Source organism: Geospiza fortis, unplaced genomic scaffold, assembly GCF_000277835.1.
Source record: "Geospiza fortis unplaced genomic scaffold, GeoFor_1.0 scaffold162, whole genome shotgun sequence".
Lineage (NCBI taxonomy): Eukaryota > Metazoa > Chordata > Aves > Passeriformes > Thraupidae > Geospiza > Geospiza fortis.
This window is the reverse complement of record NW_005054316.1, coordinates 1397995-1412268: the sequence shown is the minus strand read 5'-3', so window position 1 is coordinate 1412268 and position 14274 is coordinate 1397995. Positions and strand designations below refer to the sequence as shown.

Sequence of the window (14274 nt, the reverse complement as noted above, 5' to 3'; positions counted from 1 at the left end):
CAGTAGATAGATGATTCCTTGTAGATCTGCCATTCAAAAGCCTACTTGAATATTTTTCATTAGGATGAATTTTTTGATAGAAGTTATCGCCAGTTCCATTGAAAATAAAGCTCTATGTGTTCTGTTTGAGGAAATGCAAAGCAAGAAAGCCAGAATATGTTTACCATCAGTATGTGCAAAGGCTAGTAGATATTTTAATATACTGACCTGATTGCTATGTTCATACATCTTAAGCAGAACACTCATATTTCTCTTTGTGGCTGCTTCAGTGTCAAGCTCCCTGGCAATGCTAATTTTTAGCACAAAAGTGTTAGAGTCTCCAATCTCTCCCAGTGACACAATACAAAAAACTTGTTCTTCAATGCTCATATTTCCTTCATGTTTTTTGATTCAGTCTGTCCATTATCTTCTTGTGTGTAACTGATACCATTTTATTTAATTTGCATGCTCTGTTGTGTGCTCTTTTAATGTTCCCCATAAACATTACTGACTGTTGTGTCATAACAAGCTTTTACTTCTTTTCTCTCCAATCCTTCTTGTGTTGTATTTCATAAGTGCTATGAATTGGTATTGAGTCACCAGCAGAGCTAGGTAGGAAATAAAACAAATCTGTTTTCCTTACAAATGTTATCATTTTGAAAATTACCTCACCCTGCATAAAATGGAAATTCCCTGCTTATTATTTTCAGGGAAAAATTACACATGACATATAAGGCACATGAATCAGAAGAAAGACTTGAGAAGAGGAATTTATACATTTGTAGTATAGAGACACTTCAATGGGCCCACAATTACCTACTTGCATATACATATTGGGCAGCTTCAACATTACAGACTGAGTAAAAGAGGTGCCAAATTGGTAGTCCAGTATTTTTAAGCTATTTCTATATCTCAGTTTGTGTACAGCTTTGCAGATGTTTGTTTTTTGTAACATTTCCTTTTTTCAAAACCCACCTCTGTTACCTACCCTCACATTACAGGTAAAATGAGAACTGGTATTCCATTTAGTGAACACAGTGACTGAGGAATAAAAAAAAGACTCCCCAAATGACTCTAGATGCAAACCCCTTTGATGATATAACTCTCAGGTGAATGTCAAACCTTGAAATTTAATACAGGTTTAGATCTTAAGAAATATTTTTGGTCATCTTTGTCATTTTGAAGGAATTGAAATGGATTTTTAATCTTAAAACAGTGTACCTGAAACTTTATTCCTTCACCTGCACTTATAAAACTTATTTCTTGTTAGATTTGAATAAAATAAAAATCTGGTTAATGTTAGGAGGCTGAAAAATATGAATTGAAACCTTGAACATTACAAGATAGCAATAAATTTATAAATTACCATTATTTTTTACAAATATGCATTAATGATTATGAAATTTAAGACATTATAAATTAGATTTTTAAGTCATCTACAGAATTTTCATTCAGATTTGCCATTCATTGAAGGAAGAAGAATCATTATATCTTCCAGAATCTGTGTGCATCATTCCATGTTCACAGCTGGATCTATGTATCTTCTGATTATTTCTTTATAAGATACTGTGGCAGCAGAGCTGACTTTTCAGGCAATGGGTGTTCATTAAGGAGGAAAAATTACTTTGTTTTCTATTTCTGCGCCAATGTCTTAGGCACAGTAAGTGAAGCAATAGTATAAAAGAATGAGAACTTTCTTGACACTCCAGTTGTCTGCAAGTCAGTGAAGATTAGGTAGATGAACACATCCTGTACCATTGAAAAAGCAGGCAGCTTTTGACTGTGTTATGTTTGTGCTCCAAGAACTGAGTAAATGAGCCTATGGGAGTCTCTACACAGCTGTGGTTAGACTGGTTTCACAGCTCAGACTGCATGAAGCTACTAAGAATCCAGATTTTCCAGGGCACCTTCTCCTTCTTTACTGGAAATTCTGTTGAAGCCGTTTTTGAGGATTTTCTGTATCTTTCCAGGCTTTCCTGCTGCCAACTGTTAGTACTGACAAAGTAGCTCTGTATTAAGCTACCTCATGTCCATACTAGAAGTGTGCCTCATGTGTACTGTCCGTGAGCAGTATATTGGGCAGAAAGTGCTAGACTTGTTGGACAGATGTTGCAGTCTCCAAGGCTTATACAGTAGATCTCATACCTTTTATACTTTGGACATGCCCAGAATTTCTGAGAAGAAACTCAATAAATTGTACAGCTGACATGTATCTGTTTGGTAAGTCCTGTGACTCCCACAAGAAATTTGGCAACATTGGAGTTTTGAAAGTTGTAGGCTCACATGGAGAAATATGACAGCTCTGTGCATGTGTACTTCCCAAGTCGCATTTTAAAGGGAAGAGATAGTCCATGTGATTTTTAGACCTGTATGCTGAGACATGACTCTCAAGCTGTGATCACATAACAGCCATTAATCGTCCTGCAGTCAGATAGGAAGTAAACTGGAAACTGTGCAATCTCTTTCTCCTGCCCAACTTCACAAAAGAAAATAAAAGAGGTAGAAGTGACAATTTCAGTGTATGTCATATTGCAGACAAGAGGGCAGCCAGAAGGAAGGATGACTAGGCACATGTTTTAACTCAAAGATTTTAATCTCTCGAAGACTAAGACCACTCATTTGTAAATGTAATGAGTGGACTTTCTGAAAGGCTGGCTGACTTCATTTGAACTTCAAGTGTCAGCAGCTATATTGCATTCATATTAGTTCAGCAATTCTAGCTTGGGGCTGGTGTTGACCAGGATAAGGTTCTTTGCCAAAGGCATTAGAAAAAGAGGCTGCTTTTTATTTATATGGTGATAGAAAACAAAAGATGCTATTGTAATCAAGGATGCTGTTGCTAATTACATTTGTGTACTGCCACTTGCACAGCAAGAAATGCTTGTTGGAAAAGGAGTTCCTATGTATCTTTTTCAAGAATGGAAACAGAAAAAAAAAAATGAATTGCTTGTAGAATATGAATATTAGTTCTTAGAATAAAACTTACTTTATTGTCAAAAACTAGTAATATCAAAGAGCATTGTTTTAATAGTGAAGTGGTATATGAAACAGCTTTTATCTCACATTGCAGATGACATGTACTTCTCTAGAAAAACATCAGTCTGTTGCTGATATGTATGTAGGTATTATGATGAAATTTTCTACTTTTATTTTTCATTTAAGAACCCAGACCAAACCCATGATGATAACTTACCAGTTTGTTTCTCTGTCTCTGGAAGGACTGCCCCAAAATCAGGTATTTTCTCTCACAAAATAATGCAAGATTATAATCACCATCATTACTTTTCCTTGTTTTGTTTTTTCACTCTATAGAAGACCAGTCCCTTGCTGCAACAAAATGCAGAAGTACTCAGGAAAGGTAAGTGTGCATAGAGTTCATAGTCAGTTTTACCATTCCCATGTTGTTTGGTGTCAATGTTAATCCTCATGTACATATATCAGGAGTCCTCCTTATTTATGAGTGTTGGTTTTACAGGAAAAGATTTCAATGAACTGTTAATAGTATATATAATTACATAAAATCTTCAGTTTGGTGTTCAAAAAAATTCAAACACTTCTCATAAGTTACTTTCCAGGAACACAGTAGATTTTGTACAGAGAGCTCTTTTTTAAGAACTGTGAATTATAGTATTTTCTTTTTCTTTTTTTTTTTCCTGAAAAATGGCAAAAAAAGAACCAAAAACCAGCTTTCATTTTTAATGTGTATTCCTTTGAAATGTGTTTTACGTCACTATTTGAAGAGTATTCAAAATTTTTTCAAAACTAATACCACATTTTTTAAATTATTTTGAATGTTTGAAGGATTTGGTCAGAAAAATAAGAGGCTCTTAAAAATAAGAGCACTATTGTTTTACTAGAAGCCTAACACCCATGCTAACTTAAATTGAAGAGGAAGTCTTGATTTTTCAGCTCTCAGGTAGTTTTTCCATAGCTGAAGGAAAGGAAAAAGGCTTTTGGTGCCGTTCCTCATATTGCATTTCTTTCAGTTCTTGAAAAATAGCTGCAAACTAATTTAGAGCCACACATTAGCTATGTGTGTATTGGTGATAATGAAATATTGCAAAGCACATTTAAATATAAATTATGTATGTATCTAATAGCTTTCTTATTTGTTATACCTTATGTTTGAGTATTACCTCATCTTTTTTCCTCAGCAAGCATTCTAAAGTAATAGCTGTTCAGTTCTTCTGTTCTCAGTTGTTGAGCTATCTCAAAACTTCTTTTTGGGCTGGGTCAAAGATTTTCAGTAACTACTTATATGAATCTCAGAGAAGAGATGTAGAGAAAGTTACATTACAACACAAAAAGTTATTGAGTGATTGCAAAACCTGGCTATGTGTTTATATTTTGGTATGAATCTGACATTAATTCTGATTTTCTGATGTGATTTAGTACAAATCTGTTTCTGTTTAAAGTAGTTAGACTGATTTTTGTGAATAGCATCATAGGGGTACTAAGTACCAGAGGCAAGGCTAGGCCTTTGTGTCCTCTGAATTTCTCTGTATTTTTTTTCTGTGGGTTGTAAAATACTGCCTCATTAGCCTTTCACTGATAGAAGCTTTGGACAAGGGGATGTATTTTTTTTATGTAGATGAATTTAGGCAGAAATCATATGTATGTATACCTAACGAGCTGATTTTGAAGATTCTAGGGCGTAGTTCAATATGTGGTAGTTTATTGAGGCAAACTACTTAAGCAGCTGCAGATTCAAACCCTAAATTTCTGTATAGAGTTGCTTCAGTCACCATTTGAGTTATTTGGGTTAGTGGGATAGCTTTTAGTTTTAAACTGCATGCATAATAATTGATGTATGGATAATTTTCTTGCAAATTTGGGGTAATTTTTAAGAATGATACTACTTTAAATTGCATACTGTCGCTGTATTGGCTCTGTGTGTCTTTTTATCTTTTCAGAAGAACATGACAATATCAGTTTAGATACAAAACAAACGTCAGAAAGAGCTGACACAGATATGAAGAGCCAGACAGGGACTAAATCGAAGGATGAAACAGCATCAGAAAAGATTTCAGTTTCCAGGGAAACCTGGATTACCTTTGAAGACTTCTGCATTTGTTTCCAGTAAGGAATAGAGGGTTTGGGTTTTATTCCATACAATATACTGTATAACAATGGTAAAATTCAAAACATGGCTATATAAAAATTGCATCTCATAGCAGATCTTCTTTGTATGGTTATCCTGCCTTTCAGGGTGGCTTCAAGGCTACTCTTCAGACCAGGCACACTGTCCCTGTTGACAATGGGTCTGTGGCTGCAGCCCTGCTCTGTGCCTTGGGTGTGTCCTCCAGAACACAGTGGAGAGCACAACACCAGCTCCATAACTCCATAAAGCAGCTGTCAGACTGAAGCTGGGGTGGAAGACTGTAGGTCATGCAGTGTTGTGGCCATAAGGTGCTTTTACCACCCATGAGGCACTGGACAGGCACCGTCTGCATCAAGACAACACAATTCTAAAGAAAAAAAAAGTTGTTGAAATCTGTTGCCATCAGCATAGCTTTGCTTGATCAACTAGATGTTTTGTCTCACTCCCTTTTCACTATGATTCCAAGGCATTTATGCCTCTGAAAACATAAAAAAGCTAGTGTACTTGTAGCATCATATCTTCAGCTTCTGTCTTTCAGATTTAAAGAGCCTGGTACAATACATATCCTTTAGAGAATATAAGATTGCTGAGGGAAGTAATTTTATCAGAGAAAATTCACCCAGTTCTTTTCTTGTTTGAATATGTAACTGAGATTACTTTATGAAGCTTCTATTTTCATAAATAAGTGTTTAAATTCTACTCACCCTCTAAAGGAGAATGTATAACTTTTATACCAGCCAGCAGTACAGGAAATTTAGGAATAAAAAGCCAGAGATCACTTTAGGCCTTGTTAAGATTTCCATGTTACTTTTATGTAGTCCTAGGTCCAGGAAGATAGGACATTCAGAAAAAAAAAAAAAAAGCATCACAAGCAATTTAATTTCCTTTAAAAGTCTTGGTCGCATACAGAGAATGTGAAATATGAACTTTCTACCGTATTAGCCAAATGTTAAAGTACTGTTGACCTTTTGTAGACCAATATTAATATTAATTAAGGCAAAAGCATTTGTCAGTTTCTTATCTCTGAATGAGTGAGAGTTTATTTTCACAGTCAGCTGATAAAGTAGCTGTTAACAGAGCATCTTCATTGGCCTTTGAAGAATTTATCCCTCAGAAAAAATTAGGCATGTAAGATTTTGATTTTACATGTCTGTTTGGTTGAAAGCTTTTCCTTCTCTGTCATGCCTACCACTCAGATACACTGAAAATAAGAAGAATGTTCATAGTCCATATCACTTTGAGAAGTGAGGAATATTTCAGTAATTGTAGGAATTGATATGTCAGCAGTAGATCAGGATTCCTGTGAAGTTTCTGAGTAACCACAGCATTGATTCAAATCTCATTCCATCCTCAATTAAAGCTGAAGCCATTTATGTCTCCCTTGGTGAAATCAAAATAAAAAAAATGTAGTCAGGAACTATGTAGCTTTCTGAAGGCCTGCAAACAGCACAGGGCTAAAAAAACCAATAATAAAATATATGAAACAGTCCATCTTTCAGTTAAACTTTGTATAAAACTTCATTCCAGTAATTTTTATGTGGGTATGGAAGTTTTAGAGTAATATTAGCATGTTACCATTTACAGCTTGAAAATAAACAAATTAGTGGGCTGACCTCCAATGGAAAACTGTAGAAATGCAGCAAATGTATGAATTAATTTCAGCTGCTTTCTCTGGGGATTAATTTTATTCACCTTTATTATAACCAAAATGTTGAACCATTTTTGAGAAATAGCTGTGAGTCTGACTTGTGAAAGTAAAATAAATGTTTTGTGCTATGAAATAGGCATTTACCTAAACGATGTAATTTCTGCTGATTATTTTCTCACAGTCATATATATTTTATATTTCAATTTTATATTTTTCTTAGGAGGCTGTATGTTTTCCACAAGCCAGATACATATGCTTATAATTATCAGAAGACAAGTTTTAAGGTAAATGACTGTATTGTGCTTTTTTTTTTCCTAAGTGTTATATAATTAGATAATACATATAATCCTAAAGGAAAGTGGTAGAGCATATAGAACTGCTATTACTGAAAAATAATAATGCATTAAGGTTATTGTAGTCAATACAAATGTATGTTTGCAAGCAAATATGTAGAAGTATATATATGTGTTTAAGACAAGGAAAAATGCTGTGGAATACTACTGCAGAATAATGAAAAATGGCTTATGTAAAGAAAAATGATAGTGAATCAGATCTCCAACCACTCTTTATTTTGATTTAAAACTACCTTTTAACAATTTGGTGTCTAAATTGAATTTAACGATGATCCAGCAACAGAATCTGCTCTTCAATTCTCCTTCATCTTCCCCTGTTACCTAAAATCCAAACTGTGAGTATGTTTAGCATAATGCTCCATTTTCTCTGTAAATGCTAAGTCTTTTTGCTATTTACAGCACCCTGCTGGGGGGATTTAGTAATACTCTGTAGTTACATTCGAATAATGGAATTTCTCTAAACCTGCCATTAGTTCATCTTATCAGGAGGTTATTCAACATGCTCAAATATGCTGTCCCAGCTCCTATTTTATAGTGTATCTGAAGTGTAATTGTAGAGTACCAAAATGTAAACTCCAGGTGTGAAGTTCGTGTAAAATCCTTTGCTGAGAAGGTTAACTACATGGATTAATGCTCCGTAATTGCAGTACACCTGCAATTTCCCACCTCTCAGTAATCACATCACAAGAAATTTTCCTAATGGCTGCATGATATATTTTTGTAAGCCATAATCAGCATTAAGACTGTGTAAGCCTATGTGCTCTTGTGCAAAAAAAAACCCTAACCCTTTGCTGTAAAACCATTTCAATTTCTAACATTGAAAGAGATGATATGTTTACAGTATTAGGTAAATTCTGTATCATGCTTATAAAAGAATATTTTCATATTATGATAGGAAGATATATATACCCCAAAAATGGATTTATATAGCTCTGGAATATCCAGGAAGACCTGTACTGTAATAGTTCTGAAGAAAGAAGCTCATTCACCGTAAGATTTTGAAGAATTACTAGGAGCAATAGAATCTTTCTATAGTTTCTAATATTGGCATAGGAATAATGTATTAAAGTTAAGAGAGAAAGATTTTGTCCTCATAGAGATTTGTAGGAGTAAAACCCATTTGTAAGGGAGGATCACTCATATCTACAAATTCAAAGAGTACTTATTTCTTTTAAGTTTTCTGTAATTAATGAGAATCAGGAATTTGCAGCAAAACCCAAAATTTTTGGTCTTCTGTTAATTATTGTTTGGCAAGTAAAAGTACTGCATTTTGGTACATATGACAGTATAATATAAAAGTAGATATATTCTCATGCAAAAAAAGTTCTGTTTCCTTTTATTTCATAAGTGAACACTATTTTACATGCAGCATGAGGCTCTGGGCTTAGATGACTTGTTCTGAAATTTGGAAGAAGTAGTGACAATTAATTGCTTACTTCCCATACCATACCTTAAGTCACCATATCTAAAATCTTACTCCTACTTTGTATAAGGCCAGTTGGACAGCATTTAGTGCAAGTGAATGAACAAATGTCCATTTTTCTATACAGTCTTCTGATGAAGAAGTCTTCTATTATTTACTTGTGGACAGTGTGATGCCCACTGAAATGCTGGTTAGCTTTTCTGCATTAGTACACAGGTATGTCACTGAAGGTAAGGCCAACACACAGAAGTACATGTCAGTGTTGTGTTTTCCCATTCTTGAGTATGCTTGTGCTGTTGTGTTTGTCTGTTGTTTACTTGGGCAGTTTGAGAATTTAGCAGTAGTTTGAAATAGTCAAATTGGCTTTAAGGAACACACTAATATTCAAGCAATGCTTGATCATTTATTTCATTGATGATGAGAATTTTCATGAAAGAATCCCTTTTCTGTTTGTTATGATTTGCTGGAAGCTTTTCATCTATATATTTCTGGAATGGATTTCCTTGTGTTTCTTGTGGTTTCTTTTCTACAAATTCCATTCTTGCAAGCTACTTTATGCCTTAGCTGATCACAATGCAGCAAAACCAGCAATATAACAAAAGTAATTTTCTGAAATTAGTTTTAAACTCATACACAATAAGCTCTCAAGTACCTTTAAGTTGGCTTTTTCAAAACCTAACGACTTGAATTATTTAAATAATAATTCCTTGTATTTCATTAAAAACATAGAATAGAATTCAGGAGATTGATGGCATTTTATGGTAGTTGGCTTAGGTTAATCAGATATTTAAACACTTGACATGGATGTAATTTAATGCATCTAGAGTGGAGTAGAGAGAATTAAAAGCATGCTTAAAAAAAGCAAACTGACCATGCTGTTAAAATAATTAAACTGTAAGCTATAAATGTAAATAAATATATATTTTTATGGCTATTTACTTAATTTTCTTGTGCACAGAAAGGATTTGTTTGGACTTTTACAGCAGCCTTAAGTGATTTGGAAGATGCCTGATGTGATACCCTAAGTTTTTAATAAATACCTACTTTATTTCTTTAACACCATCTAGCCTCTGTTCTACGTAGCCTCTCAAGGCATCAGATGTAAACATCTTAGTAACACATTTTATAACCATTCTTTTCTAGCAAATAGTACAAATAAGCCATGCTTTGAACCACCAATGCATTTTAAGTGACTGGTTTTTTCTGTGTCAGCAAAACCCAAATGAATATTTTAATGATTGTGAAGTAGCTGCAGATTCTGCATAGATGTGTCTGAATTTTATTCACCCTCTCCATATTATGTGGGTAGTGTTTTGTTTTGTTTTGTTTTCTTAACGTAGGTACTCAACAGGAATGTTCAACAGGTGTGCTGAGGATTGAATATTTCTCTTGGAAATCTGTGGCTCCTGGAGAACTCGTGTTAAAAATGCATACATCTGCAACCAAAGCTACTATAGTAAATCTTCCTGTTGGGTATGTATGAGGCTTCATTTCTGTCCTGACTCTTTAGTTAAGACTTGAAATGATTGTTTACACAGTAACCCAGTAAAGTTTATTTCCTAAAACATAAGTTTTGGGAGTATCAGACTGGTGGATAGCTAGGATTTGGTAAGACTGCCAAATTACTGTGAATTTACCAACATTTTTATAACAATTCTGAGTTCTTTACTCTTAGGACTATTTAACAAGAAAAATCACACTGACTTGCTAAAAAATATATTTAAATTCCTACAAATTCCTACTTAAAAGCATTTCTAACTAGAATTATTTGAAATATTCCCTGGAGTAGCAAGAAAAATGTAAGAATTAGCATTCTTAGTGCAACTGTAAAAGCATGATGCTACCATAGGAAGTTTCAATGCTTTTCTTGAAAAAGGATTTAAGAAACATGACAGGGGAAATTATTCATGAAGTCTCGCATATCTTACTTCCCATTCACATATTGCTTAATATGAATTTTTCTTTTTGCATGTAACTCTAAATATTCAGTGTGGGACATTGGCTGATTGTTTAAATAAAGGAATAGATATAAAGCAAGAGCCCTTGATATGTTATTTTCTGAAAACCCTTCCAGGGAAACCAGGAAAATGACATCTTCATGTCCTGTCATAAGCATAATATTCCTGCCTAACTAACTAAGGCCTTCTACTTTCCCAAAAAGAGAAAATCATCAGTTAAAATTCAAAGAGATGAAACAAAATGTATTTTTAAAAATTAAGTAAGATGTCAAATAAATAGGCATAGAAAGAAAGTACACAATAGGCATAGAAAAAAATACACAACTCTAGCATACTGAAATTTAGTGAGATCTTTAATAGTGGTCTTTATTTGATTTGATTCAGACTAAAACTGGAATAGTTATTATTATGTTTATGGACTACATTCACATCTAGTTCTGGATTCACATGTATTTTCTCAGCGTAGTTCTAAAAGCTGTATCTCTCTGTACTGTAGGGGGGCCAAAAATATGTATTTTTTTGCACCTGTAAATTTCAAAGCTAACAGAGACACCATCAAGTCAAATTTATAAGCTTCCCACCTTTGATTCTCTTTACTCCAGTCAGAGACAAAAGTCAGATTTAATTTACAAAAGGTGTGGGAAACAAATGGACTTATTGACCACTTCCCCATTTCATTTCAAAAGAGAAGTCATTTGGTAAGCATGGAAGGCATTCTCTTCCCACTGTCTGTGAGTGGCTGAGGAGCCTTTAAATTTTAGTCAAAAGAAGATGTAATTAAAAACTACCAGTGTGTCTGGGGGGCATGAACTCTCCTTTCTTACTCTCGCTGCTGAATCTCTGGTTAATACGTTGAAGCTGTGGCCTGGATAAGCTTCTTCACCTAAATACAATTCTGACAATGATATTACCAAATGCATGAAAGGAAAAGCTTAAGAATTATTACCATAAAAAAAAAAAAAAGTTGTTTGTTTGGGTTTTTTCTTGATTTTAGGCGACACATCCTGCTCTTTGCAGTAACTTGTCCCATAGGGCACCACATTCAGCTGTGTACCACGGTGCCATGTGTCTTTGGAGAAGAGGATGCTGTGATGCCAGCTCTTCAGAAGGTGTGCATAATGACTAATCAAACATTGTGATAATAATTTTTCTGACTACTAATTAAAGTGAAGTAGTATTGGATTTCCATTTAGAGTTATTATATTCAATGGTATAGTATTAATTTTAATATGAAATTGGTAAGGGCATAAAAGTTATGTGTTTTACAGCACAACAGGTACTGGAGGCATAGTGCAAAAATTATCTTACATAAATATGTAAGTTAAAATCAGGTAGTGTTGTGGTTTACATAGGAGTGCAGCATAAAATGTGAAAAAGGCTTTTGTTGAAATATATATGTGAGGGTAGGGTATCACTCACTCTTTGAGGCATGTCATAAAATACATGTATAAATATTAATTAATATTAAAAAATACCTGCCTATTTAAATAAAACCTCACATCAGTGAAGTATGTTTTGTCCCATGAGATCACATATTACTCACCAGGTCTGCGAGCAGCTTTTATATGTAAAATGACAATTTAATCAAACAACTTTCCATAGCTGAGATAAGAGGCCCAGGGGAGAAATTACTACAGCTTTTGTTCTTCATTGTCCATAATCCAAACACCACTGTCATCCATATTTTCAAGGTTTCTCTAGCAAGCAGTAGGTTCAAATATTTGTTGAAGTCCCTGAGGGGAGGGAATATATTTTCTAGAGAACATTCGTGCAAAAACATTTTAAAAGGTGAGTGCAACAGCAAATTTACATAGCAGTGTAGATTCTAGGTTCTAATAATAGAGCACTAAAATAGCTTGTGCAAATTTATCACATTTATTGTGATAAAAAAGTTGAAATATAAAAAGCTGGATTGTTAAAAATATCTTGTGGCTGTACTATCTCCTTGCCTTCAATTTTTGGATGAAAAGGTATTTCTCATCAAGAAAATAAAGCTGAATTTTATCCTTGGGTTTTTCCTGTACTTCTTTTTGAAGCAGCTCCTTTGCAGGCTGTCATTTGCAGGAGCATGTTCACATTCTTGCCCAGAAATCCTGATGATGATTATTGATGCTTTAGGCAGCTTGTATTTGATCATTGCTTCCAGCAGGATACTAATGATAATTTGTCCTTCCATAACACAAGATACTGAGCACTTCAGCTAACACTATTATCACTGCAGTAGAAAGTCTCTATAACGATCTTATTTTTGATTAAATTTCCTAGGACTAATGATATAGGAAAAATAGAACAATTAATAGATATATCTTATAGCGCCTGTTATTTATTTCACTGGCTAAAATCAGTGAAAAATTGATATGCTTTTGAATATCAGAGACATAATTGATTTTACAGTTTATAATATTAAAAACAACTGAATGAATTCCAAAAGTTTTGTACTTCATCACAGAAAAAAATGCTTGTATTCTGTCATGGCCCAGAAAGAGAACCAAAGAAAATCTTAAGGCAATCTTTCTAACAATGGTTGGTTTATTCTCTTTCCTCAGGAGAGCTCTCGATTTATAGAACAGGCTACAGCTATACTGAGAGCTGTTGGAAATGTGATAAATAATTACAGCAGTGAGGATGAGCTTACTAAAGCCTTGAAGGAATTGGAAGTAGCTTATTGTCCTCCTGGCCTCGAGGATACTAAAAGAACTGAAGAAAACATCAAGGTGAGCAAATAATTTGAACGAGTGCATATCTAAAAGCTACGGAAGGTGGATAACTGCATGATGTTGTCATTACCCTTTTCAAAACAATGTCTGTGCACTTAACAAGGACCCCCTGCATACTGTGAATGTGGCATTCGTTATAAAGTGTAAGCCCAAATTACATAACTTGCAACTGTATGATAATTATCTTCTTTTAAGAAGAGAAACTTCAATGTGCACAGAGTAGCACATTCTAAATAGAGTCTATTTTTGTCGATCTAGTTTAGCATACTTTGGGGTAGAAAGCATGAGCTGTGTTTATATTAAAACTTGATGTTGAATTTGAAAGATACCACCTGGAATGCAGAAAAGTCTAATGTTGGCTTTCTGTGCCTGATGTTGATGGAACAGGAAAACATTATTACAGCTTATATTTCTGAAGGCAGTAATGAGTTCTTTCATTCACAGAATTCCAAGTTGGTTTTCTCTGTTTCTTGAAACTACACCATTCTTATTCAACTTTTCTGCTCTCTATGCACAATAAATTTAAGATACATGATGAAAACATTACACTTTTGTGTAGATCTCTATGCTGTAGCTTTCCAATATTATAAAAAAGATTGCAACAAAACATTTTTATAGAAGCTACACTAGTTTTTATGTGTATGCAAATGTTGATCATATTGCTATAACTTGATTTTTCTAAAGTCAATATTTTATATAGTCCAGGTTCATTTCTTTTCATCAAAGTACTAGAATGCTAATGCAGTTTAGACTGTTTATGCATATATTAGAAGATTGAATAGAAAAAATGGTTTAATATTTTTTATAATTACTGATATTAAAAATTAGAACACTAGCACTTTTACAAATGGGCTGGACACCAGCTCAAATTCAGCAAGATAATAGAATAATAAAGACTGATTACAGGTGCACCACTCATGAAAGAGGTAATTTACATGCCAAGTCCACCAGGAAAAAAAGTTGCTTTGAACTCAGGAATGAAATAAACAAATTTTATGTGAAATATGTACAAAACTTTGAGACCTTAAGAAAAATTCAGTAGTCATAAACACATATATCCCTTAATTTACCCTCCTCTAAGAAGACCAATGTATA

General features: G+C 34.0%; 1 protein-coding gene across 1 annotated transcript in view; it reads left to right on the top strand.

Annotated features, from left to right (window-relative positions):
- The window catches only part of ADGB (androglobin), a 95039-nt gene that overhangs the window by 42913 nt on the left and 37852 nt on the right, over positions 1-14274 (top strand). The window contains exons 14-20 of the mRNA XM_031056240.1: positions 3292-3337; positions 4893-5058; positions 6949-7012; positions 8632-8734; positions 9845-9977; positions 11457-11571; positions 13009-13176. Of these exons, the coding sequence (XP_030912100.1) occupies positions 3292-3337; positions 4893-5058; positions 6949-7012; positions 8632-8734; positions 9845-9977; positions 11457-11571; positions 13009-13176 (795 nt within the window). The remainder of the gene's footprint in view (positions 1-3291; positions 3338-4892; positions 5059-6948; positions 7013-8631; positions 8735-9844; positions 9978-11456; positions 11572-13008; positions 13177-14274) is intronic.